Raw genomic sequence first — 12,889 nt, 5'->3', positions numbered from 1 at the left:
TTTTTAAATTATGAAAAAATACATTTTTAATTGTTTGTGATGTTAAGTTACATTTCATGTTGATTGTTGGAATCACATATTTCATGTAGGCTACAACCAGACAGATACATTGGCACAGCCATTCAAAACATATATAAATTGACCCTAAAACTCATGTCAATAAGAGAGTAATCACGCGCTGTGGAATCTTTACGTGTCAACTCATGCGGGTTCATGGGTTCATTTATTTTACTTCAAGTAACTGATGGGAAGATAAGTTGTTTTATGAGACATTTCAAATAAATCCTGCTAATTTTTCTCTCCACAAACCACTTCCTGTTTAACATAAATTATGGACAACTGAAACATCATGCATTCCAGCAATTAAGAGTAAATCCAGCAACAATATCAAAATTCTTACTATCAAAAAAGTATAAATAAACTCTTTTTTGTAAACAGCATTTAGAACATTTTACGCAGATTATTATTAAAGGCACTAGAAAACACAGTGGTAGAAAAATAAATGTAGAAATATATGTGAGGAACATAAGACAGTAATACTACAACATAAAATATACTTCATAAGACCTTTGGCATTGAACATACTTTATAAATACTTGATGAACCTGGCATGTGAAGGAAAGGGGGTGTAAAGCTGGACTTCAAAACATTGCCCGAGCTTCCATAAAAGTGTAAATGTGAAGCAGGGTGACATCAAAGGCACTCCATAGCAGCTGCAAAATGTTCCCAAAACATATTGGGAACATTTCAGCCAATGGTTCAGCAGTAGCACAATTGTGGGAATGTTGCATGAGCGTTGTAGAAACGTTTTTGAAAGGCTGTTTGAAGGGGCTGCAAGACAGTCTCACAGTTTTTTCATCACTGCCTGCACCTTAAGCCACAGCTGCCAAAGTCATTTTGACAGGGCTTCAGGGGGTCTCATTGAACCCTCCACACCCCTTTTCCATCTGGATCGCTCTACACAGAAACACACATGCACAAACAGACACCTAACTCGCCATCCAATTTACCCCTTTGATACAGCATATAGTAGATTTAGACCAATCGGTGTGCAGTTTAGCCCTTTCTCAATATTGAGCACACGCACGCACACACACACACACAAATATATATTCACAGCTCATACAGACACACACAAACACACCTGAACAACAAGCACAGGTTAGCGTCACCAGCCGCTAAATGTCTTTTTGTCACTGTTGGCGAATGGTCCGATTGACGGCGTGATTCTCACATATCCTGCTGAGGAGGATCTCAGAGTACACTGCGTTCACTGGTCCCTTTACGTGGTAGGACACGTCAGGTGGAGACGATGGATCCTCGTGCTTCTGAAGTCCTGTTTGCTCATTGGCTGGGTTCCCGCTTTCTCCACCAAGCTTCAAGATCTTCAAATGTCTTTGGGAAGCAGCAGTCGGAAAGGGAAGCTTATAGACCTGTAAACAAAATAAAATGATCATCAAAGAATCATCTTGGCTAATCGATGATCTATGCCAGGGGATTTCAAATCCATCTCCGGAGCACTGCACATTTTGTACGTCTTCCTTATCTACACCCAATTCAGGTCTTGCAGTCTTCACTAATTAAGTGAGGAGTTGAATAAGGTGTGAAATGCCTGGTTCAGATTACACAATTTTTTTTTGCCTGTTACAATAGTCACTGTGTGCGTTTTTGACTCCTAAAATCTTGTCGTGTCGTGGACAAGACACGTCAGACTATACGTTGCTTCCTGACCAGTCATCGTGTGCCGTCTTTAACGTGTTGTATTGGCTGTCCTGTGAAAAAGAAAGAAAACCAGGGACACGTTCCGGTTCCTGGATTGGTCGAAGAGGACAGCTGTCAATCCTCCAAAGAGAACTTGAGGTAAAATGTTGTTTTCTTATATATTTTTGCTTTTCGTTTTAACGTTAGCACCATCGTCTCTCTTTCGTTTCACCACTTTTGAAAGTTGTGTACGGAAAAGCTTCTGTGCTCCTATTGGTCAACCTCATACATGTGACGGAACCGTCGTGGACGACCAATAAAAAAAATCAAACATGGCAGTCTTTTTTGTTGGGATGTCGTGAAGCATCACAGACAGGTTGGTTGTCGTAGGTTGTCGACAACGACAACCAAAAACCACAGACGTAGGTTGTCGCCCTATACGCGATGAAACGATCGAAGTCATGAACCAAGCCAACCAGCCACGAGGTGAATCACAAAATCACAACAATGGGAAGTTTATTTGAAGCAAAAAACTATTTGAAAATTGGACAAAAAAAAAAAAGGTATAAGGTACAAGGGGTAGGTTTTCATTAAAAAAAACTACAATCCCATGAATCATTGCGAACAACAAGCAAATTAAAAATGGAGAAAAAAAGTATTTATTCAAAGTTGTTGAATATAGAAAAAATAGCTTGTCACAAATCAATGCGGGTTCAAAAAAAGCATAAACCATTAGTTAACCCACTTTGAAGCTCACATTAGGTTTGTCTTTATGGTTCATAAGTTATTGTTAAAAATCAATTTCCTAATGGAGTAAATAAACAGTTTTTACTTCCAGAACCCAACTGTTGCACTCAGTACACAGGGAATGAGAGATGTTGATCATGTAAGCAAATAACCTCTGTGTGTGGCTCCGTTCTCTGACACGGGACACATTTTTAAAATTAGGAATCCCATTTTTATCCCATTTGCGTTTTATATCCACTTTAAATGGCCAATTCTTATTAGCTCCCTGCTTTACAAAATACTTAACGGTTAAGAACTTGTTTCCTCTGAGCACTAAATAACAAAAAAGTCAAAGACTAAACAAAAGCTCCTTTAAAACTTAAGCAAAAGACCCTGATGTTACTTGTCGTTAAGTTTGTCTGGTCTAAATCTGCTGGTCTGTTGTCAGATGTGGTCGCTCCACGGTGATATCAGTCCCATATGTGAGCAGGTTTGGTGTTTCTACCACCACTTCACACACTCAGTGAGCTAATACATCTGTTCCCAACCTGCTCTTTATTGGCTAATAAAAACCTGCCTAATTGCTAATTACTCATTAACTGATCCGCAAATCACATTTAGGGTGAAGTAAAAAAAGGAATGGTTTCTCTTGTAAAAGATTTATGGGACTGGAAGGCTGGAAAAGCGGGATCTATAGGAGTGTGATTGGTGGAACTGTTTCATTCACACACATGTATGTGTGGATCTAAAAATACAATGTCAATTAGTTGTGCCTTCTGTGCAGTAAATTATATCCATAATAATATAACTACACATTTACAGAATTAGCACATCCTGGTTTAACAACAGAGTTATTAGAATAAGTTATGTTCTTTTTGCATTGAAGTGTCTATGCGAGACAGGCCTTTAATCAGCATAACTGGACTTTCATTCATTTTAAATAATTGAATAACACTTTTTTACTGTAGTTCAGAATTACTATTGAACAGTCTGGGGCCTGTAAGACTGTGTAATGTTTTTGAAAGAAGCCTCTTATGCTCAACAAGGCTGCATTTGTTTCATAAAAAATACAGTAAAACAGTAATATTGGAATAAATAAATATTATAATTTAAAATAACATTACGCCAGTCTTCAGTGTCCATTGATTCTTGAAAAGATTCTTGATGAATAGAAAGAACAGCACCTCAAAACTTTTTGAAGTGCTGCATTATTTTATAATGACTTCTCGCTTTACAAAAATATACATTTTTACCCCAGACCTTTGAATGGTAGTGTAAATCTCTTTTCTTTTACCTCATGAAAATGGCAGGCACATCGTCCCTGCAGGAACTCCTTATACCGACCCATGGTGATGCTGAGAGTGTCAATGACCTCAAATCCAAGATGCTTGGCGCATTCCAGAATATTCTTGTTCGCATTATAGAGTTCTTGCACTCCATTCTAGAAACAATGCATGGAGATGATAAAGACTGTCAATACATGAATGAATACAGACCAGATCCAAGGGTCTCCAGTGGTCCTTACCAGTGGAAGGGAGCGAATACCATCCACAGGCAGATGGAAACCCATTCCTAAAGACTTCACCACCACCATGATGTTCTCAAGACCCTCCCTTGGAGAAAAATTAGAGATATGCTGTTAAAGTATTAAAGGCCACACAGTCAGATTGGTATTAAACCACACAAAGCAAAACCAGCGACCTTAAAAAAGGAAGAAAAGTATTTGCCATTGGAATTTTGTTGATTAAAATGTGGTCAACTCAAGCTAATAATGAACAGGCTGGGCATTTACCTCTGTAAAACCTGTTGAATGGTTCTCAAATGGTTCAGGTTCAGCCACTGCACCCCTCCAGCGACCAGCACTGTCTGAGGTGAGTTCTTCAGGGGTCGTGACCTGTCCCGGTGGAAGAGGTTAAGGATCAACAACACATCCAGAAAACATAACCAACGATCCATGCCACTGATGTCAAGAATGTATTAAAAATGTATTCAAACTGCAAACTGTTTCGTTTTCTACCACTAAAACAAATCGAAATCCTGCTTATTAATTTCATTTTGCAAAAAAAAAGTGTCAGATCATTCAAGCAGCCCCAAAACACATGTCCCTAACAGATGCACACTAAAAGCACACTCAAACACAAACACAATCACATCTGTGCTTCATATCCCACCCTTCTGCCCACATCAGTAGCTGTGTGAGATCAACAGCGCGCTGAGCCAGCAGCGGTTACCGTCCCTGCTGAGATACTCTAGTCTGACACACAGACTCCCAACCACATACAGCCCACATCCCACCATCAAACACACTGCCAAAGTCATTCAGTGTGTTAACAAGGCCTTTACCACCATCCCAAACCCTCACATTCACAGCTTAATGGGTGTAATCCACAGCCACACGGAGACGAACGTCCTCCAGAGCTCGTACACATACATACACACACACCTTTCTAGAAGTTGCTGCAGAGCTCTTTGGAAGGTGGGTCTCTGGGACTTTGGCAGCCAGAATTGTGGGTAGTAGGAGTAGCTGGCGATAGTTCGGCCCTGGTTCAGGTTGTGGTAGATGATGGTGTCGTGGGCCTTGTCCCAGTCCTCCAGCGTGGTGTTCACCCTTTCCATCAGGTAGTACATCATCCCTCGATTGGTGGAGTCACCGATAAACAGGACCTGGGTGAAAACATGCACATAGGTCAGATGTTGTAAGACATGGACTGACTTCTTAAACACAGATCTTGTCAAGTCAAGTCAAGTCAAGTCAAGTCAAAAAAAAAAAAAAAAAATACACAGCACAAACACACAATCCTCCATTTAAAAGGCACGTCTTCAGGTGTTTTACTATGCGGCTTCTTTTACCACATATCTTTCCAAACAACATAACAGCGGGGTTACCAAATTATTATTCTGCTGGTCATGTGATCTCAACATGGCTGCCTCCAAGAGGGGTCCACCCAGTGTTTGGGTAAGATACTCAAAAAAAAAAAAAGGTAATTAATTACTAGCTACTAATTACATATTCAACAATGCAATTAGATTACTGTGTTACTAGTCTTTCTAAAAAGTATTGCATTAAATTACAGTAATTAATTACACCCACTACATTTAAGTTAAATTTACAATATGCTCTGCTGAGATCACAGTCGCCACAAAGCACTTCACAAGAGTCTCATAAGCTTGGATGTTCGTCTGTGTGTGTGCTTTTAAAGTGAAGTTGGCAGGAATGCCAGTCTAAATCACAAGATCTCAGGGAGCAGGCATTAGAGACATACTTACAAGATTAAGGACAAATACTTTCAGCAAGAAGTAAGAAGTTGCACTCATGTTGTTCCAAACCTGTATTTTTTTTTTCCCAACAACAGTCCATACAGTGTCCAGAGACGGTAGAAAAAAATGTATATATATATACAGTATATATATGGCAATAGCTATACTACTATTTTTATTAAATGTATTTTGTACAAGAAAAATAATAGCATACAAATATGAAATTACACTGTGAACTCAAAACGAAGCACATGGGTGCCTTGAGACTGCAGAAATGCATTAAAGATGAAACAAATTCATGAGTATAACTCTAGTCCTTGACAATCTAAAGCTCTTTTATTTGAAACAATCTTTCCTGAAGAGTCACTGTTTTCTTCTTGGATGGGCTCGCAGTCAGAATGTTGTGGCCTGTCTGTATAGCGAGAGCTTGGGCCTTTGTGTAATGTGGCTATTTGTTTGTGTCAGATCTGATTTTGTGAATCTTAAATCGAGAAAAGTGAAAGATTTATGCTGTGAAGATGAGTGCTGAGGGAGTGTTTCAAGGGGGAACAGACTGTAGGTTTGGCACAGGGCTCTGAAAAGCCCGGCTGGGCTTTAGGCAATCATTTAAAAACAACCCAAAACACAGGGAGGTGTGCAGATCACATTAGGCTAAAAAATAAAATAAAAAATAAAAATAAAATGTAGCTGCAAACACAAGAGAGTATGGTTTTCTTTCCCAGAATTATTTTCCCTCTTCTTTCTGAGGAATTTACAGCATACTTTAAAAGCAGCAGTGTAATTGAATCATGCGGCTGATGTGAGCTCAGCACCTGCTGTTGCTCTCTCTGATAAACAGCTGCTCTCTGCCAATGGAACTTCAATGCTATTCGAGCTGCCTGACTTCCACATTAATTTACTCTTCAGTACTGTATGTACACACATATGGCAAAGCTGTCAGATGCAGAAGAACCAGTGAAATGTATTTTAACATCAACTGCAGGGAAGAGAGCAATTTCAAACAGATGATTTAAACTTTAGAATAATTTCCATCAACGAGTCATTCAAATTTTGTCCAGTTTACACCAACTATAACAATAATATATTAACATCCAAGCGCATGCTTGTCTATATTTTGTCAGTATATTAAAACAGTTATATTAAAGTAGTTCACTTTTTAAAAAAAACTTTTTTTGATAATTTACTCACCCCCATGTCATCCAAGATGTCCATGTCTTTCTTTCTTCAGTCGAAAAGAAATTAAGGTTTTTGATGAAAACATTCCAGGATTTTTCTCCATATAATGGACTTTACTGGTAACCAAACGGTTCAAGGTTCAAAAGACTGTTTCAGTGCAAACTGCACACTGTTCAAAGGGCTTTAAATGACACCAGACGATGAATAAGGGTCTTATCAAGCGAAAAGATCGCTCAATTAAAAAAAAAAAAACCTGAGTTTAAGTTTTATAAGCTCAAATAAGCATCAAAATGAATGAATCTTTTCCCGAGTCAATTTGTTCATTTCGTTCGTTGAATAAACCAAATGACATGAAAAAAACATTCGTTTATTTTGATAAACGAGTTCGAAGAGCAGAGTCACGAACGTGCATCACAGAACAGAGCAAGGCGAGCATTTGAGCTTATAAAACTTAAACTTTGTTATTTATTTATTATATGAATATATAATTATGCTTGATAAGACCCTTATTCATCGTCTGGAATCCTTTGAACAGTTTGCACTGAAACTGTCTTTTGGCCCTTGAACCATTTGGTTACCAGTAAAGTGCATTATATGGAGAAAAATCCTGGAATGTTTTCATCAAAAACCTTCATTTCTTTTCAACTGAAAAAAGAAAGATATGGATATCTTGGATGAAAAAGGATGAGTAAATTATCAAGAGACTTCTTTCAAACACACACATACGTTCCTGGTTCCTCACCTTTCGGTCCATCATGCAGGTTTGCAACTGAGGTTGGTCCAGCAAGGGGTGATAACATCTGTCGGGTTGCCAGGCAACCTCTCTCCAATCACAAGTCCTGTTATCTGAGCAGCTCAGGCAAGGGACGACCCAACGACCTGACAGAGATGTAAAATATTCTTTATAGTGCACTAAATTTCTATGACACGATCTACTCAAATTACAGTATTCACATTTGATTCACAGTGGAGAGAATCTATGTGAAGTTTTAAAGTCTTCTACAGTCTTCTACAGTGAAGTTTTAAAGTCTTCTAGCTGTATATCAAAAATTGACCATAAAATGCTGAATCAGATGGGAAACATTGCAGCTAGACATTGTGCCGGTTATATAAATCACATATTTTTCTCTTTAATTGCTCTTTTTCATTGGACCTAAATGCATATCCATAAAATGCATTTAGCTCACATAATTTCATTGTCATTTATTTGGAGATTACGGTTGCATTCTGTATTGTTGTGCATTTGATAAATACACCATTTCCGAAAAAAAAAAAGAGATTTGAAAACGTTAACAATTCAGATTTTTGAGTTTCAGAAGGAAATGTAATTAGATGGGTTCTCACGCACAAACAAAGTTTATAACTCATCTCGAACAGTTAGTTAAAGTAGTTCCCCACTGTCTTTGATGCACTACCCTGCTGAAGACGGTCTTTTTACTTTTATAGCACTCTCTGAAAACCTCCTCTGAACTCTAACCTGGTGGCTTTACATCTAAAAGGCCTAGCAGCTGAACATACACCCACTGAACACTGAAGCGAAACCTGCAGAAGGACAGCTCACTCAAAAAACCTGTATGAAATGATTATTTTCCCCATAAAGTGAGCACTGAGGCCCTAACCTTATAATTGTATTGAGCAATGATTCAACTCAAGCGATGAATCAGTACATTATCACACTGTAAAAGCAGACATAAATTACCAAACTCTGAGTTCATAGCAAAACTTTCCCATCCTCTAGTGGAGCGGCTTATAAACTGTGAATATCGTGCTAATATAGCCAGACACACGATTAACTACTTTGCAACTGAAATTTGGTTTTAGGCCCAACACTGTCATCCAGAAGAAAAATAGTTGGAAAATGAATCATCTGTCCACAAAACAGGGAATCTGCGACCGGAATGACTTTTTGAGTTACTACCTTACATATAAAAAACAGGATTGTAAATCTTACAGCAAGTTTCTGATTCAAATTTCAGATTCTTTACTACCCATGATCAAAACTTGGAAGAAACCTACCAGGTTCATCTCCTGAGAGGCAAGGCCGAGGCGAGACCTGGGCCTCTCCTGAAGATCTCGACCCTGGGATGGGCTCCAAACCGCAGGGCTGATCTGGTCTGACCACCAGGCCACAGTCCTGCAGAAATACAGTGGAAAAAGAAAGAGAAACAGGTGAGTTTTGAGCCTGAGGTGCTGGTTGCACTCCTGTGTTAAAAATAAGCACCCAAGACAATAAAATGGCCCTTTGATGGATAAAGATTGAGTTCTTTTAAAGTTTCCATAGCTTTCCCCTTCGCTTTCATGTGTCTGGATACACAAGGTTCCTCATGGACAAATTAAAGCAGGCGCGCCGCCTGACGCCTGCCCTGCGGCCTTGCCCCTTGTTATGGGTCAAGGGTCAAACAAACCAAACAGGCAAAATGACAGCAGTGAGCCTGCTCCGCCGACCCCTGAAGTCCCTCACGGGAGCCATCGGGTCTGGCTCCACTTCAGAAGACCGGCTCTCCGTTGACTCTTTCGCTTGCCCCCTTCCTTAACACTTTGCACAGGGGCTTCTCGAGGCCACGTAACATTCCCCAAGTTCCTGCCGCTGTTCTCGACAAAGTGCCACAAGACAACTTAACAGGGATTTTCTTGTTCGTACCTGCACACAGTGTGTGCGTGCAAACACGAGCGGGCTTTTGATTCTGAGCAGCCCGGCATAAATCAGAAGGCTCATCCGAGCCTGGCGGAAACCATCTAGCGCTTTATGCACCAGAGCCGGAGAAAAGTTAGCATCCCTCCGGAAAGGAAAATGCGTGTAATTAATTCACATTCCGAGGGCAAAGAAAACTTGAAAGAACAAAAACCCTTCATTTTATCTCTCTCATCTGTCATTTTTCCATTCCCTGGAGAAGAAAATGATGGAATAAAGAGTTTCTTCCAAGGTCAGGTACTCTCAGGTTTTTACAGTGATGCAGGGGAGTCAGTGGAAGAACTTGAGATCAGTGCTTGATGATGCATCCTTCTGCCTTCATTACACCAGAGAATAATGAATCAAGAACATCTGGCTGATGAGGATTTCACAAAACCAGTATGAATGAGAGGAACATGCGGAACTGCGGAGTAGCATAAAAAATCAGCGAATGTGACCGCATTTATTCATTCTCTTAAGTCATCTTGCAGGTTCTATGAAACTCTTTGATGAGATTTCCTTTTTAGAGATTTGTAACTCTTTGAATTAAAGTTTGTGTGCACCATTTATGTTACAGATATGAATTATCCTTCAAATTTAAGTGGTATTGCTATATAATTTTGCCATGCAGGGCTTGTGTGAACATTTATGCTTTACTGAGCCTCGTGTGTTGGTAACAAACGGCAATGTAATTTCCACGGATCAAAGTGAATAACCCGCGCTGATAGAAAAGCCGGGATTATTGCCGTACATCAGATCATACTCTCAGCGACCAACACGGTCGAGTCTCTGCCTCACCAGCTCTCACACACCCTTTCAGAGTCCACAAGAACTCACTGCTTAGCTTCTATCATTAAAAGTTTGTTTCAAGTGAGAGTCTTAAGCCCTCTGAGAGGAAGGACACATGCTTTAATAAGCCGACATTGGAGACAAAGCCCTCAGCTGTGGTGCACTAAAAGACATCGAAATTTACAAGCAGGAGATTAGCAGCTTTCTGCAGAGGATCAAACATGTAAAACCATTCCAGCGGGATCAAGTCTCGGTCTATGTTGGATGAAACTAAAGAAGTTGACAATCAGAATGAAACTTTTACAGAAAGATAGACTGTTTATCTAACCATTTTGGATATTTTAAACAACTTTTTTTCAGGCCATTTTATTCATTACATATTAGTAGCATAGAATCTTTTAAAAAAAAACATTTATTTCTGGGCAAACTGTCCACCTTTAAAGGCTCTTCTCAAGGCTCTTAGCCTGAAAATAACATATTTTGTCAGAGGAGTACTTGGACAGATGTTGTATTACAGGTCATGAGTGTCCAACCAACAAAGAGACTTAGAAGTGGCAGATAAGCTGATGCATTTTGTGCCATGCTTTCTTCGACACTGATCAATGCAAAAACGAAAGTGTAATTAAACTGGGTGCATTGTGAGATGTGCCGTACAGATGTCCCATCTGCTCAATGAAATACGGCCTTTGTTATGAAAGCCTGAAGTGGCTTTACTGAGAGTGTTTAATGTAATCCTGTGGATTGTGGATTGTAATCCTATATAGAACTGTCATGCTGTCAGACAATCCCTCACACTAAGGCAGGCTATTGGGTGTCTTTTTCAATTAGGGTGGTGAAAACAGAAGTAGCATATGCAGCAGACATCAAAAAGTTTGATTTGAAAGAATATAAAAGAGGTATTCTGACTGAATCCTTTAATTGGCCAATCCGAAAGAGAGGTTTTAGTTGGAGTAATTCTAGCATTTGCATTTAGCAAGTGAAAGATCACAGACTGCGAGGGAGAGTAATATATATATATATATATATATATATATATATATATATATATAAATGCTGGGATGTTTGAATCCAAATTTGGGTAAAATATGGACAAACCCAAATGTTGGGTTAAAAATGCAATTAAAAAAATGTACAGCTGAAAGTCAAAGTTTTAAGTTGGGTTCAAATTTGAAATTACATTTTTAACCCAACATTTCGGTTAGTCCATATTTTACCCAACTTTGGGTTCAAACAACCCTGCGTTGTTTAGAGTGTATAGCCTATATATATATATATATATATATATAATTAAATTCAAATAAAATAATTTCATATGACTGAATCAACCTGAATACAGTGAGATGCAAAACGAAATGAAATGAAACTAAACCAAACGAACAACACGAAAAAAAAAAAAAAAAGAAATAGAAAAAAAAAAAACGATCAAATAAAACCGCATGGTTCCCTCGGAATGTGTCTCCAAGGCATAGATGAACAGACCAAGTCACGTAATCATTTACCAAGAAGCTGAATCAAGAAGCAATTTGACATACTTAATATATTAATAGTGTATGATTGTTTGTCGCTGTCTCTGTTCTGAAGTTCTTTGTCTCCAAACATAATTACACAACATACACGAACAAACACATGGACACAATTAACTGTAGCAGGTCAAAGCCAAAAAGCTCATATAAGCTTTTGGGAAAAAAGTTATAGACTTGCACTTATATGGCCAGGTTATCTGAAGAGGAGCTTTACGCCACATCTGTTCTCTGTTTTCATACAGTAGATCTCTATTAGAGCTGAATGCAGAGCTACTGCCAGCTTTACACTAAACACGCAACAAACACACACACTTGAGCAGATAAATCGGAGGCATAAGACATAAAAAGGCAGGAGGATGTTACTCAAATCCACAGACGTAAGCCTGCTCATGTCCTTCTCTTTGCATTCAGTTCATAAAAATAGTGAATGCTGGTATAGTGGCATGACACTATACTAACCCTAAACATACTATTTCAGTATTGTACTATAAAGAGCAGAGTATGCACATTTTTCTCATACAACAGTTCAGCACTTGTCTGTGCGAACATTAATACATCCTAACTTTTAAACAAAATTGGAAAATTAATAATAGGCATAATACAATAATTAAGAGCAAATAAAAAATGATTTACGATCATTTAAAGTACAAAATTAGTAATAAACTGGTGTTCTATTTGCAAACAGCCATGGCTTTTTCCTGCAAACCTCTGTTGAACCATTTCACATTGGTCTAAGATCCAAAGCTACTGGTGAGTAAGTCTGTATAATCTGACATGAGATCAGAGGACTCCGCTAGTACAAACCACACGAGTACACACACACACAATCATACAGTATATCTAATCACTGATATCTGTAACGATATTCCGAATACTCATTTGATATGTTCATGCTTTGAAGGGTTCAGGGGTTCATGACCTCTGATAGCATCATCTGTTGTGGGGGTCAGATCAAAGCTCACATGGCTTGGAGATCACGTGTTTGAACACTGACATCGCCGGTTTGGTTTTCTTCTGAGTCATACTGAAGTGGTGTATGACAGCT

At 38.9% G+C, this 12,889-nt stretch overlaps 1 protein-coding gene across 1 annotated transcript in view; it reads right to left on the bottom strand.

Annotated features, from left to right (window-relative positions):
• Window positions 1–308: 308 nt before the first annotated feature.
• cped1 (cadherin like and PC-esterase domain containing 1) overlaps window positions 309–12,889 on the bottom strand; it is a 47,406-nt gene continuing 34,825 nt past the window's right edge. The window contains 7 exon segments of the mRNA XM_089126816.1: window positions 309–1,433; window positions 3,722–3,868; window positions 3,953–4,040; window positions 4,220–4,321; window positions 4,871–5,091; window positions 7,604–7,740; window positions 8,878–8,995. Of these exon segments, the coding sequence (XP_088982942.1) occupies window positions 1,194–1,433; window positions 3,722–3,868; window positions 3,953–4,040; window positions 4,220–4,321; window positions 4,871–5,091; window positions 7,604–7,740; window positions 8,878–8,995 (1,053 nt within the window). The 3' untranslated portion in view covers window positions 309–1,193.

The sequence above is a fragment of the Pimephales promelas genome, chromosome 24, assembly GCF_988280905.1.
Source record: "Pimephales promelas chromosome 24, fPimPro1.hap1.1, whole genome shotgun sequence".
In the NCBI taxonomy this organism is placed as follows: Eukaryota; Metazoa; Chordata; class Actinopteri; order Cypriniformes; family Leuciscidae; genus Pimephales; species Pimephales promelas.
Note: the sequence above shows the minus strand (reverse complement) of the source record. Positions and strands in the feature narration are given on the sequence as shown.